This window comes from Branchiostoma belcheri, unplaced genomic scaffold (genome assembly GCF_001625305.1).
Source record: "Branchiostoma belcheri isolate BF01 breed outbred unplaced genomic scaffold, Haploidv18h27 scaffold698, whole genome shotgun sequence".
NCBI lineage: Eukaryota > Metazoa > Chordata > Leptocardii > Amphioxiformes > Branchiostomatidae > Branchiostoma > Branchiostoma belcheri.
The window spans coordinates 3,652-16,601 of record NW_017804351.1 but is presented as its reverse complement, the minus strand read 5'-3'; the positions used below and the strand labels follow the sequence as shown (position 1 = coordinate 16,601).

Sequence of the window (12,950 nt, the reverse complement as noted above, 5' to 3'; positions counted from 1 at the left end):
ATACCCTATACTGTTAGTTAGACACATCAACATCGAACAGGACAAACTCTGTACTGTTAGACACATCAACATTAGACAGGATAAACTCTGTACTGTTAATTAGACACATCAACATTAGACAGACAAACTCTGTACTGTTAGTTAGACACATCAACATTAGACAGGACATACCCTATACTGTTAGTTAGACACATCAACATCGAACAGGACAAACTCTGTACTGTTAGACACATCAACATTAGACAGGATAAACTCTGTACTGTTAATTAGACACATCAACATTAGACAGACAAACTCTGTACTGTTAGTTAGACACATCAACATTAGACAGGACATACCCTGTACTATTAGACACATCAACATCAGACAGGATAAACTCTGTACTGTCAGTTAGACACATCAACATAAGACAGGATATACCCTATACTGTCTGTTAGACACATCAACATCAGACAGGACAAACCCTGACAGGACAAACCCTGTACTGTTAGTTAGACTCATATTACACAATGTAACCGCTTTGTCATCCCTCTGTAGTCGGGTGTGTCCTCAGGTGACTGTAGAGTCCAATTTTCGCCCGGAACCGGCGCTCACAGTGCGGGCAGGAGAACAGAGCAGTGTATTTCATGTTCTTTGCTGGATCAATCTAATGTTTGTAATATACATTAGCCAATTTTGTCAAACTTAGAAGTCAATACTGACTGTGTGAGTTTTCCTTGTAAAATAAATTTAAGGAATTGAAAGTCCAACTCCTAGCCTGCTACAAACCCTGAAGTAGTCAAAATGTTCGACTTCTATCATATACTAGTAGTGTTCTAATGACTGATACTATAGTTCAATGACATGGTTCACATCAGTTGGATTTAGTAACGCACTGAATTCAAAAATCAAGAGTTTTTTTTTTAATTTTAATTTGTAGTTTAACCAACCATGTTTCAATTGTAATAAACTCAGCAGGTAAAATGCAAAACTACAGAGAATACTTGTTTTTCACAAGTTCCAGTATATATGTAGCTCTTGACAGTCTCCATGGAGTATTCGATGAAATAAAATGATTTGGGTGAAGCAATATTTCTAACTGCTAAAATGTTGTCGCTGGTAGGTCGTTATTTTTGTGAATTAGGATAAGTTCATTTGATGGTTTGATGGAAAACAGCCAAATACATGTAATGTATGTTGGAAAGTTACATCAGCTCCATTGTTTGTATTGTATGTAATACATTATATATCGTAAAAGATTGTCTGGTATGTTGTTTCTGAACAATAATCATATTTTGTGGTCAGCCCGCGCTATTGTATAATTGATGTTTTTGGTGGGACATGATATTGGTGCAATGGCCAAGTGAGTAGAGTGGTGAATCATCTCGCTTTTGGTAGATTGTGAGTTCAATCCCAGGCCAACTCGACAAGAAAGTATGTTGTTTTCCTACAGTACTGTCGTGTGTACATGTACTTGTGTTTGTATGTGCTCAGTATAAATCTGTGGGAACGAATGTTAAGTTCCAAAATAGATCACCTGTTGACTTCCGGTGGTGCTGCAGTAGACAGTGTGATCTTGTATGTATACAACATGAGATGTGTATGGAGGGGGGGGGGGCAGCACACTGTCAGACGGGTGTCAAGTTTAATAATGGGCCTCTTAGCGGGTATATATATCTCTGGCACTTCAGCGGAGCTTCAAAGTTGGAGTTAGAGCTTCCTGGAATTGTCGATAATGGCTTTTGAGAAGTCGAAAGCTGTTTGGGCTGGGATTAAGTGGTGTAATATTGAGCATCCTAGAAGATTGTAAAACAAATAAAGGATGTTGATTGCATAATTAATGTGAAACATTTGTAATTCGTTACTCGTAAAGGTTAATAGCATTTGGCGAAAGTATTTGGTCATGGAACTCTAGTTTACTTTAAAGTGTAGTCAATTTAGGGCATTCAGGATATTTTTATGGATTTATCCTAACACCCTTGAACAATGCCGTACCACCCAAAATAATCTAAACAAGGAGATTTTGCTTTGTAAATTATCTTATCGTCAACAAATTGATTTTGTCTTTAATAATAACAACTTAACACATTCAAAACAACTTTTAACTCACATGAGGGCATTGTGCATGGTGTTTCCAACACTCATCGGATTTCTGTACAAAGGACAGGGTTACAAACAACGCTACTGATGATTTACGGGGTTTGAGTTGTTATACCATGCCTAAAGACAAACCTTGTAACAGCCAGTGAAATTTGTTCATTCGTGTAAAACATCTCTGAGATAAAAGTGACTGGAAACAAGTTTAAATCACGACGTATCCATGGCAGAGTTAGAACACAGCAAGAAAAAAAAATTAAGAAAAATTTCAATTTCTGTAGCCGTTGAGCAAGCAGTATGGCCGGGGGCTAGCCAGCTGGTAGTGTTGTGTATTGACCTTCCTATACTCTTTCTCATAGATCTCTGAGATAAAATTGACTGAAAACAAGTTTAATGCACGACGTATCCAGGGTAGAGTTAAAGATTCTGAGTGCTAAGCAGAAAAAGCAGTATGGACCATTTTTTAAAGTATTTGGTATGGCCCGGTCGGGGTTTCAACTCACGACCTTCCGGTTACAAAGCGAGCACTTTACTGATTGAGCTATTGTAGCGGTAAGAATGCTTTTCTACAACAGCGTGGGGATGGTGTCGGACACTTTAGCCATTTCATCCCATGGGTTCAGCTGAACTGTCTTGTCCGGTGTGACAGAGATCTCGCACCCCCAGTGATTTCGCACCCCCGGAGCGAAATCACTAGCGATCTCGCACCCCCGGAACGATATCACTAGTGATCTCGCACCCCTTTGGTGATCTTGCACCCCCGGGGGGTGCAAAATCGCTAGCGATTTTGCACCCCCTCAATCGATTTGTTCACCCCGTATGTGTTCTGTTACGGCCTTCGTAATTCACAGTGGTTACAAATATGTATTCTAAAATATAGAGATGGTCTACCTAAACACAGAAATCACAAAAGTTCGATAATTGTTGAGCTCTACCCCCCCTGTACATACCCACTGAATTTTTACCATTGATAAAGCATTCGCCTATTATAAAGCCATGGTAGCAACAAACCTGTTTCCCTGTTGCCATGGCAACACAGAATATTGAGCTAAAACTTGACTGAAATGTGTCTTGAAGGGTGTTGGACTATGTCATTACACACACCGTGCAGAGAGAACCATGGGGATGCTGACAATGCTTGAACTTTTGCCCCCCCCCCATAGGCCACTTTTACTATGTCTACATGTAGGTGTAACTTAGTGAGCAATGTCAGCATCCCCTTGGTTCTTTTGCACGGTGTGTGTAATGACATAGTCCAACACCCTTCAAGACACATTTTGTCACGTTTTAGCTTAATAGTCTGTGTTGCCATGGCAACAGGGAAACAGGTTTGTTGCTAGCATGGCTTTATAACAGGCGAATGCTTTATCAATGGTAATAATTCAGTGGGTATGTACAGGGGGGTAGAACTCAACAATTGTCAAACTTTTGTGATTTCTGGGTTTAGGTAGGCCATCTCCATATTTTAGAATGCATATTTGACAAAGCTGTTACTAAAATCTCCCATCCTGATAATAACCTTAAATAGGCCTATGTATTGTCAATGGGAAACTTCAGGGTGTGTACAGGGGGGTTAGTATTTACGAATTGACTGTCTCCATATTTCTAGGCGCATATTTCAACCAAAACGTCATTTCTTCCTCAGGAATGTCAATCTATTACACTTGATCTATGACATAGATCAGCTTACCAGATTAAAATGTTGTGGTTGCTAAAGCAGAGAAATATTGGTCATGTCTTAAAAATGATTTTTAAAAAATCAATAATGAAGAATGACATAACGTTGAATTAATCACACATTCTTCTTGGAACTAAGGGACACTATTGCAACCAATCATTGGGCACAGTCACCATTATTGCGCTGTGCTGAAATACGTCACATTAGTCCAGGGAAACTTGAAAAACTCTCGATTACAACATTAAAGTATGGTTTTATCACACTAAAATGCAGTTTCAACTAGAAAGGCCGACATTTGCTTTGGAGCAAATACAGCAATGGCTTCACCACATTTTACGACATGGCAGGGAAAGAATGAGAAACACAAGGGAAAACAATGCTTTACATTGATATAACTATAGTATGAAGTAACATACAACTAAGACTACAACAGTTGGATAGCTATTCCCTACATTATTGGTTAGGATTTTTAATTGCATAATGCAAACTGTTGATTTCAAGAAAAAAGAAGCGTTCATGCCCCGCATTCCAATGCTGGAGCAGGAAAGCTTAAAATACCTACCAAAACACTTGAATACAGACCTACTGTCAGTATGGAATGGCTCTGTGCAGGTATTAATTAAGTTAAGCCTGTTAAATTCCAACAGCCAATCAGCAAGGAGAATAGAGGAAAGCTGCATGCCTATTGGTTGATGCCCTGCATTCCATTGTGATGACTCATGCCCAAATCTGGTAACACTGCACACTAACTCAGTAATACATTTGCTATAATACAGCCAAAAAACTCAAATAAAACCATTCTAAAAGCCTGTATCACAAAAATTAAAAAAACGCCTGGGGGTATTTGCCTACTGTACCTCCATACCAAATTTCAGGTCCTTAGGCCCCCAAATGAAGAAGCTGAATCCATTTAAAGAAATGGCAGGAGGAGAAGAAGGAGGAGAATCATGAGAAAAAGCAATATGGTTTCACCACTTTGTGGTGAACCCATAACTATATACCGGGCAGACAGAACAATTTTCAAAATGTTTGGCGGGGGGTGCGAGATCACCGGGGGGTGCGAAAACACTAGTTTGGGGGGTGCGAAAACACTAGCTTGGGGGTGCGAGATCGCTAGCGATTTCGCCCCGGGGGTTCGAGATCGCTAGTGATCTCGCCCCGGGGGGGTGCAAAATCAGGGGGTGCGAGATCTCCGTCACACCTGTGGTCACCCTTGTACAGTGCCGTACCACCCAGTATGACTAAACAAACAAATAAGGAAATTTTACTTAAAAATAATTCATTCAAAATGGTATGAGTTCCGAGACTTCATATCTCCAGGAAATATGGGCTTCATATGTAAATGTAAATTTCTTCTTTGATTATGCAAATGACATAAACATGCATTAACATGATATATGCATCGTGATGTATGTTAACTTTTGACATTTTTTTTCGTTCCAAGACTATTAAACCCAGTGATACATGTGATTGCGATGAGAGGAACATAATCAGATTTGATTTGATTTATTGAAATTGCAACAGTGCAATACACGCGGAACAGAGGCAGCTGTTGCTGGTGTTGTGTCCCACACATAGAAACAAACACTGGACAGAAAATATTCATTTTCACTTGAGTCTAGTGGGGAAAGTCGTGTAAAGTGCCTTTCCCAAGGGCACAAGATCGGTGGCATGTCAGGAGTCGAGCCCGGGACCTCTTGATTCCGAGTCGCGCACGCTACCGTTGCGCCACACGATCCCACACGATGTTACTTACTTACTTACTTTACTTTATCCGGCCGCTTCTACCTCTATGGGGGCGTCGCGGGGAGGTAGAGAAGGCGGTTCTGGGCAAGTCGAGTGGCTTGCTGCGGTGTCAGGCCATGGGCGCTCAGGGTCTCCGTCACACCGTCTATCCAGCGGCGGCGGGGTCTCCCTCTGGCCCTCCGTCCTGACCCTTGGATGTTGTAGGCTCTGTGGGCTGGTTGTGAGGGTGGCAGTCTGACGAGGTGGCCAAACCACTTGATGTGCTGGTGCTCAATGTACCTGAGTACATTGGTGGAGCCAACCATCTCCCTGATCACCTCGTTTCTGATCTTGTCTCTTCTAGTTTTCCCCACTGCTCTTCTGAGGCATCTCATTTCACATGTGGTGAGTTTCCTCTGCTGGGCTTTGTTCAGAGTCCACGTCTGGCACTGGTAGGTTAAGGTTGGGATGAAGATGGTGTTGATGAGCCTTGCCTATGTTAACTATATGTAAATGAAAACCTGATTTGTATGATTAATGGGAAAATGCTTTAATTCTTTGTGTCTATTCAATATTTTCCCCATTTTTCCTGCGCAGCTAGTCATAGTCTCTAGAGACTGACTGACATATTATTATAAAATGGTGAAGTAAGAAATACAGATGTTGAATGTAGGTTACCGCGAGGGTTAGAGCTTGATCACCGTTTAGTGGATTTTGAAACAAGTGCAATAAGTACAAAATGTAATAGAAACTGATGAAAGACGATCCAGTTTATGTTTGTTCATAATGATAAACACTTCCCAGAGCTCTTGTTTAGTACCTTCAATACGGGACACGATAACTTGAGAAGGCTTAAATGGATTGTCTTGATACTTGGTAGGTGGGTAGGTCTTGATGAGACCTGGAAATGATTAGATTTTGGACCCCCAGGCGGCTTTTTATGGTACTGCAGCTGAACTTTCGGTTTTGATATCTCATGATCTAGACATGCTAGGGTGACGAAATTTGGATGGTAGGTAGCTCTTTTGCTGGGAAAGAAGTGTCGTGAGTTTGGGCCCCCTAGCGGCTTGCTCTGGAACTGCAGGGCTATCTGTTTGAAAATATCCGAAAGAGGATAACTCAAGAACCGGTTGACGGATCGTCGTGATTTTTGTTATGTAGGTAGCTTACGTAATGATTGATATAATTATCTGACAATTATGCAAATCTGGATGTAATTTGCATAATTTATGGGGATATTCTATAAATCAGCTGCATTCCATGATAGGACTATTGAAGCTTGTGACATTGGTAGTTGAGAACGAGAGATAAACAGGCAGATATTGATTATGTAAATGAAGACTTAATTTGCATAATCAATGAGAAAAATTTATAACTATGTAATGATAACTGCCTGGAATTTCATACTTCATAATTTGAAAGTTCAGTAAACATGATGTATTCAAATCAGGACGTCATTTCAATAATTTATGAGGAAATGCTAGAATGGCATTGTTTGTTAATACATGACTGTCTTTTGGTTGAGAATATGATAAATTGATATAATTCATGAAAATGAGGATCCTATTTGCACAATCGGGGAATAATCTACAAATTGTCAGTAATGAAGACTAACATTTGGCGAAGGTATGAGGGGAAATTGAGACACATCCGTTCTTATTCAAAGCTTAGAACGTTTCCAAGGTTTATATAAATATCTTTCCAAATGCATGCAATGAAGGTAATGAGAATACCACCTACATAATTATGTAATGATGTAGTTGCAGTAGTGCTAGATTTAGCAATTACTTTGGTACAACATGTACTGTCATTGCATTATTAGGCCACACCAATTTAATTTCTTGGTTAACGGATTTTTCTAGAAAAATAAAGGAGCGGGCGGGCGAAAAAAATAATAAAAACAGGCCAAGCCATCCTATTATGGCCCAAAATGGTACGCTAGGAGCCATGAAGTCAACACACCAGGCTGGTTCAAAATTTTAACAATGAATTTTGAACTTTTAATGATACCATTGCATTGAAAAATGGCATAACTGTAACAACTAGGACTGTTTGCAACTGTTTAGGGCAAAATATGAGCATTTTGCAGTTGATTCTGAATTTTTAATTTTTAATTTTTGATTTGCAAATCCGTTAACCAAGAAATTAAATTGGTGTGGCCATAAGGCCTCGATTTCCAATTAATAATATTGTTCATCATAAGATGAACAATATTAAGGCCCGCAAGCCCTTTTCCGTAGAGCGTAATCGACCGTTTTAATTCTACGTAGAGCGTAGACGGACCGCTCTTTGCATTTTGCGTATTCACCGTTTTAATTCTACGTAATGCGTTGTAGCCACTTGGAATTTATCGTAAAGCGTAATCAAGAGGTGTCCGAATTCAGGGTAGAGCGTTGTCGGGACCCGCTCGTCACTGAATGCCATCCAGTAGATTTCTAGCGGCGACCGACTTATGAATATTTTATCAAGGCCCACGGACCCGGTTCCTTCACGTGTAGAGTACGTAGCCAATTACCACCGATCCGGTGGCACAAGATGTGCGAAAACACGTACTTCACACCCATTGTTCGTCGTTATAGGAAGAATCGCTTATACATTAAACAAGAGAATTTTCGTAGGACTGCCATTTCTTTAGTTTGTAGCATGTGTATTGAGGTATCTTCATAATTCTGCTGGCTGTTTGTAGAACAACTCACTCACTCACTCACTCACTCACTCACTCAGAGGTATCTTCATACTTCTGCTGGCTGTTTGTAGAACAACGGCACAACAAAACAGTTTTCAATACCATCACGACTTACCAGATAACACGCAATGAAGCCCACTTTTTACGCAGATTGTAGCACTACGTAATGTTACACAAACTAACAGTAGATATTTTAAGGAATTCACAGAGATGGCAATGATAGATAATGTCTTGTTGTCTGTCATTTTCCTCCATTTTTGTGTTTGGCGGCCCGTCTTCGATGGGTTGCGTTTGCTTCACAAATCTCGGCTTCGTTAAGATCCGTTCCTTCCCGTAGTGGTCGCTCCATTAGCGCTGGTGCAGACTCATTTGAATGTGTAAAACTTCATGTCTACAGTCCCGTTTCGATTTGTTCATTAGGTAGATTTTACTAACGTATGATTTTACAAACTGATTGTGAAAGTACTAGTACTTAGTACTGATGTAAACAAGAAACAATTACGCGCTCTGGTTGAGTTTATGGCATTTACACGAAACAAGGTGCTAATAGCCGCTAGTCGGTGACCTGTCAGCAGCCCTATGATTGGTTCCCGCTAGAAATCTACTGGATGTCGTATAGTGTACGCGGCTCCCCCCCCCCCCTTGCAGGCCCTCCTGAATATACAGCCATTGTCACATTTCTCTTGTTCTGAGATGAAAAAGCCATATGCTATTTATTCACTGACATAGTTTTGAATCAACCTGTAATTCTGGGGTTAAAAGGCAGGTTGAAAAACAAAGATATATGTACAATGTTGATTGAGCACCGTTCCTTTGAAATTCTACAGAATCTGACAACGGAAACAACTTTTCTTCTTCATCTTCTTGTTGTGCTTGCCATTTGAGTTCGCACTGTGATCTTTTCCGTGAGGTCCTGCACCCCCCTCCATTGGAAGTGGGCACGTCCCGGGAAGCAGGATGTCATCCACAATGACGTAGCCAAATTTGGTGGTCAGGACGACATTGTCGCGATTCGCCACGATATATTGGTGATTGTAGCGTACACGTACTGGGCAGTCAACATGTTTCCTGTAACAATATGAAAGTCTTTATGCAAGACTGATATAGATAGTATCTTTACAAAGTCAGGCATTATTTCCTTGGTTATGTAAAAACGATATGTAATTATTAAAAAAATATGTCTTTAAAATCTTTATTGTGTTTGATAACAGCTATCTACCAAAATGGTTTCAAGAAAGATATTGACGAGGACGTGTACGCAACAATCATTAAAACTGTTTTTTTAATACATTGCCATTGCATAAAAACGAGATATTAAAAAAAGGCAGTTGAATAGTAGAATCAAAGCATGCGACTGTTTTTCATTGTACATGAACACTGGAAAATGAAGATGTACTGAACTCTAAGAATCCAAACTGACTGCACATGTTGTAAGATAAAAATAAGTTTTAACCTAGTTATACAACGTAAACTCCCACCTGTTTGGAGGTCCCACATCTTGAGTGACCTGTCGTGGCCCCCGGTCAGCAGGTATTCGTCGTCGTAACTAAACGACAGACAAACGATCCCTTTGAAGACGGGAGTCTTGGCGTACAGTTCGTGCACCAGTCTGCCCGTGTCTAACTCCCACACCCGCATGATCTCTCCCGCCGACCCTGATGCCAACAGCTTCTGGTAATGGCTGACACTCAGACACGTCAGCGGGCTCTGATGGCCCACTAGAACGTGGAGAATTTTGTCCTGCTTGAGGACAAGGGTTTCCTTCATATCCGTGCCGATTGTGGTGTATTTCCGATAGTCTGTCATGGTGACGCAGGTGATTCTCCCCTCACAGTACGGTTTGTGGGTCCAGAAAATCGTCACCGAGACAATGTCCCAGGATGACACGGAGTTGTTGTCTGTGACTGCAACCAGGTACCTTTATGACAGAAAATAAATATTCATAATTGTTGATGGTAATGCTGGGATGTGAAGTATAAAGTATTTTTTTGTATTTGACATTTGAAACAAGGCTGTATAATGGGGTCGGGTGGCTCAACGGCAGAATGCTCGGCTCAGAACCAAGTTCCCGGGCTCGAATCCTGTCATTTCACCATCCTTGTGCCCTTGGGAAAGGCACTTTACACGACTTTCCTCCCTTCACTCAGGTGTTCATGAGTTACATGCCAGAATGATCATTATCATGATCGTGGGTATTAAAGGAAAAACCAAACCTCTACATACGCGAAGCCGCATTGCACTAGTACTAGTAGCTATTTTAATAAGCATCCTGCTTCGCCAGTATGGAATGGATGAAAAAAATGTAAACAACGTAGTGAAAGTAATTCTGACAGCTGCACACCTGTCGCCACGTGTGATCCAGAAGCACCTGATGCCACCTGTAGCCTGGTCCAGCTGCCGTATAAACTGGCCCGTGTTCAGGTTCCACAGCTTGATGAAACCTGCCTCGTGTCCAGTCACCACACAGTTATTGTCGTGAGTGATCCTCTGATCATCCTCAGGTATGTTACGGAGCCTGTAGCAGGACAAATAGAGATTCACAAGCATTGAGTTTCTTTGAGTTTTTTTTTATTCCAACATTTCATGACAAGACATGACGACGTCACTCTCAAGTTATTTGAACTTATTCTCTGCCACCACCAAAGCATAGGACAAACACAGGACAGGACAATTAAGTTAAGACAATTAACTAAACTAACTAAGCAGTTAGGTTAGGAAAGCCTTTCCCAAGGGCATGTCAGGACTTGAGCCCGGGATTTCTGGTTCCGAGTCGAGCTGTTACGCCACACGACGCTTTGAGTTGCTGACACAAAATTGAAAAAAAAATAGACACACTAAAGAATGTTTAAAGAAATCCCATCAAGATTGATAAACAAAATGAATCCTCACCGTCCTTGTCAGTGATATTTCGGACGTCCTTGCCGTCTTTTGAGTTCCATACATTCACCTCGTTCTCGCTGCCCTCCCGTTTGTACACCACGTACCCTGCATCACTCGTCACTCCCACAATGCCATGCTTGTCGATGAACCTGGGAGTGGACATCTTCATCTTGCTCTTTTCGACGTCCCAAAACTTTTTTTTATTCAGAAAAACAGTAATAAATACAAATGAAAGGACACAGATACATGTTAGTGACAGCGAACTCAAGGTAGGCACAACTTATATTAATATTTGTTTATTGCAAATTCTTGCCCGAGGGCTAATTGCAGGAACAGAAGAAACATGGTATAACTACTGATAACTACTAATAAACTACTGGTAAAAACTACTGGGTTTGACTTCTTTTCTGAAGACATCCACTTTTACAATGAAAATAAAGGTAATTTACGAAACGCTTGAAAAAGTGTGGTTTCACAAGAGACCTAGATGAGGCGTGAGTCAAACCTCCCATCGCAGATCTAGAAGAAAAGAAAGCAAATCAGGAAACATAATAGCTAAAAAGCGTTTTGTTTCTTTGATGTAGTTTTATGTGACCAACATAATTTTACAGTTGATGTCATGGGAACAGAACAAACTACCGCGAAAAACTAAAAGCTGTTTAGCACTGTCAGAAAGGGTGTTGAAATTGACAATGTGTCTACGAATGCTAGAGAGATTGACGAAGAGGAATGAGTCTGCTCATTACCTTCGCCAAGAAGGTTATGTTTTCAGTAGCGTTTGTCTGTGTGTTTGTGTGTGTGTGGTTTAGCAGATAACTCGAGTAAGACGTGAAATTGGATTGGAATGAAACTTGGTAGGTGAGTAGGTCTTCATAAGACCTAGAAATGATTAGATTTTGGGCCCCCTGGCGGCTTTCCTAGGTAATGCAGCAGAACTTTCGGTTTTGATATCTCGTGATCTGGACATGCTAGGGTCACGAATTTTGGTTGGTAGATAGCTCTTGGGGTAGGGAAGAAGTGACATGAGTTTGGGTCCCCTAGCGGTTTGTTCTGGAACTGCAGGAGCATTTGTTGTAAACATTTCGGAGGATGATAACTCAAGAACCGGTTGACGGATTGTAATGATCTTTAGTATGTAGGTAGTTGAAGTGATGCTTAACATAATCAGATGACAATAATGCAAATCAGGAGCTAATTTGCATAAATAATGAGGAAATTCTATAAATCTGCTTTGTTCGATAATAGAACTATGAAACACTTGTGACATCTACTTGAGAACGAGATAAAACTTCTGAGGATATAGATTATGAAAATGAGGACCTACTTTGCATAATTAATGGTAAATTTTTATAATTTCATAGTTGTAACTGTTGGGAATTGCATACTTGCCACATTTGGAAGTTAAGTGAAGCTGAACAGCAATAAACATAATTTATTCAAATCATGACCTCATTTGCATAATTTATGAAGAAGTGCTATAATAGCCTTTTTGTTAAAATAAGGCTGTCATTGGGTGGAGATTGAATATGATCAACTGATATAATCCATGCAAATTGGGCTCTTATTTACAAAATCGATGATTACATTGTATGATTCGTCAACCGCAAGGGTTAACATCACTTGGCGAAGGTATGAGATCGCGGAACTCTTGTTTCATCTCTAATTGTTCATTTTATGATGATATCAGAAACCAATTATTCACCATAGTGTCTAAAATTCACCCCTACTTTCCCAGTATCCCAAACCAAGAGAAAACAGTTTTAATACTAAAAATAAATTAAAAAAAAAACACATTTTATAGAAGAAGAGGGTAATTCGTCTCCCACTGCCTCAAAAGAAGAAGTCGAACCCAACAAAACTAGTACCACGTGATTTAAAGTTAATATACTACATTCTACAATATAC

General features: G+C 40.3%; 1 protein-coding gene across 1 annotated transcript; it reads right to left on the bottom strand.

Annotated features, from left to right (window-relative positions):
* Positions 1–5,544: 5,544 nt before the first annotated feature.
* On the bottom strand, positions 5,545–5,874 carry LOC109484268. Its single transcript, XM_019787525.1, has one exon. The coding sequence runs from the start codon at positions 5,872–5,874 to the stop codon at positions 5,545–5,547; it is 330 nt and encodes a 109-aa protein (XP_019643084.1).
* Positions 5,875–12,950: the final 7,076 nt, after the last annotated feature.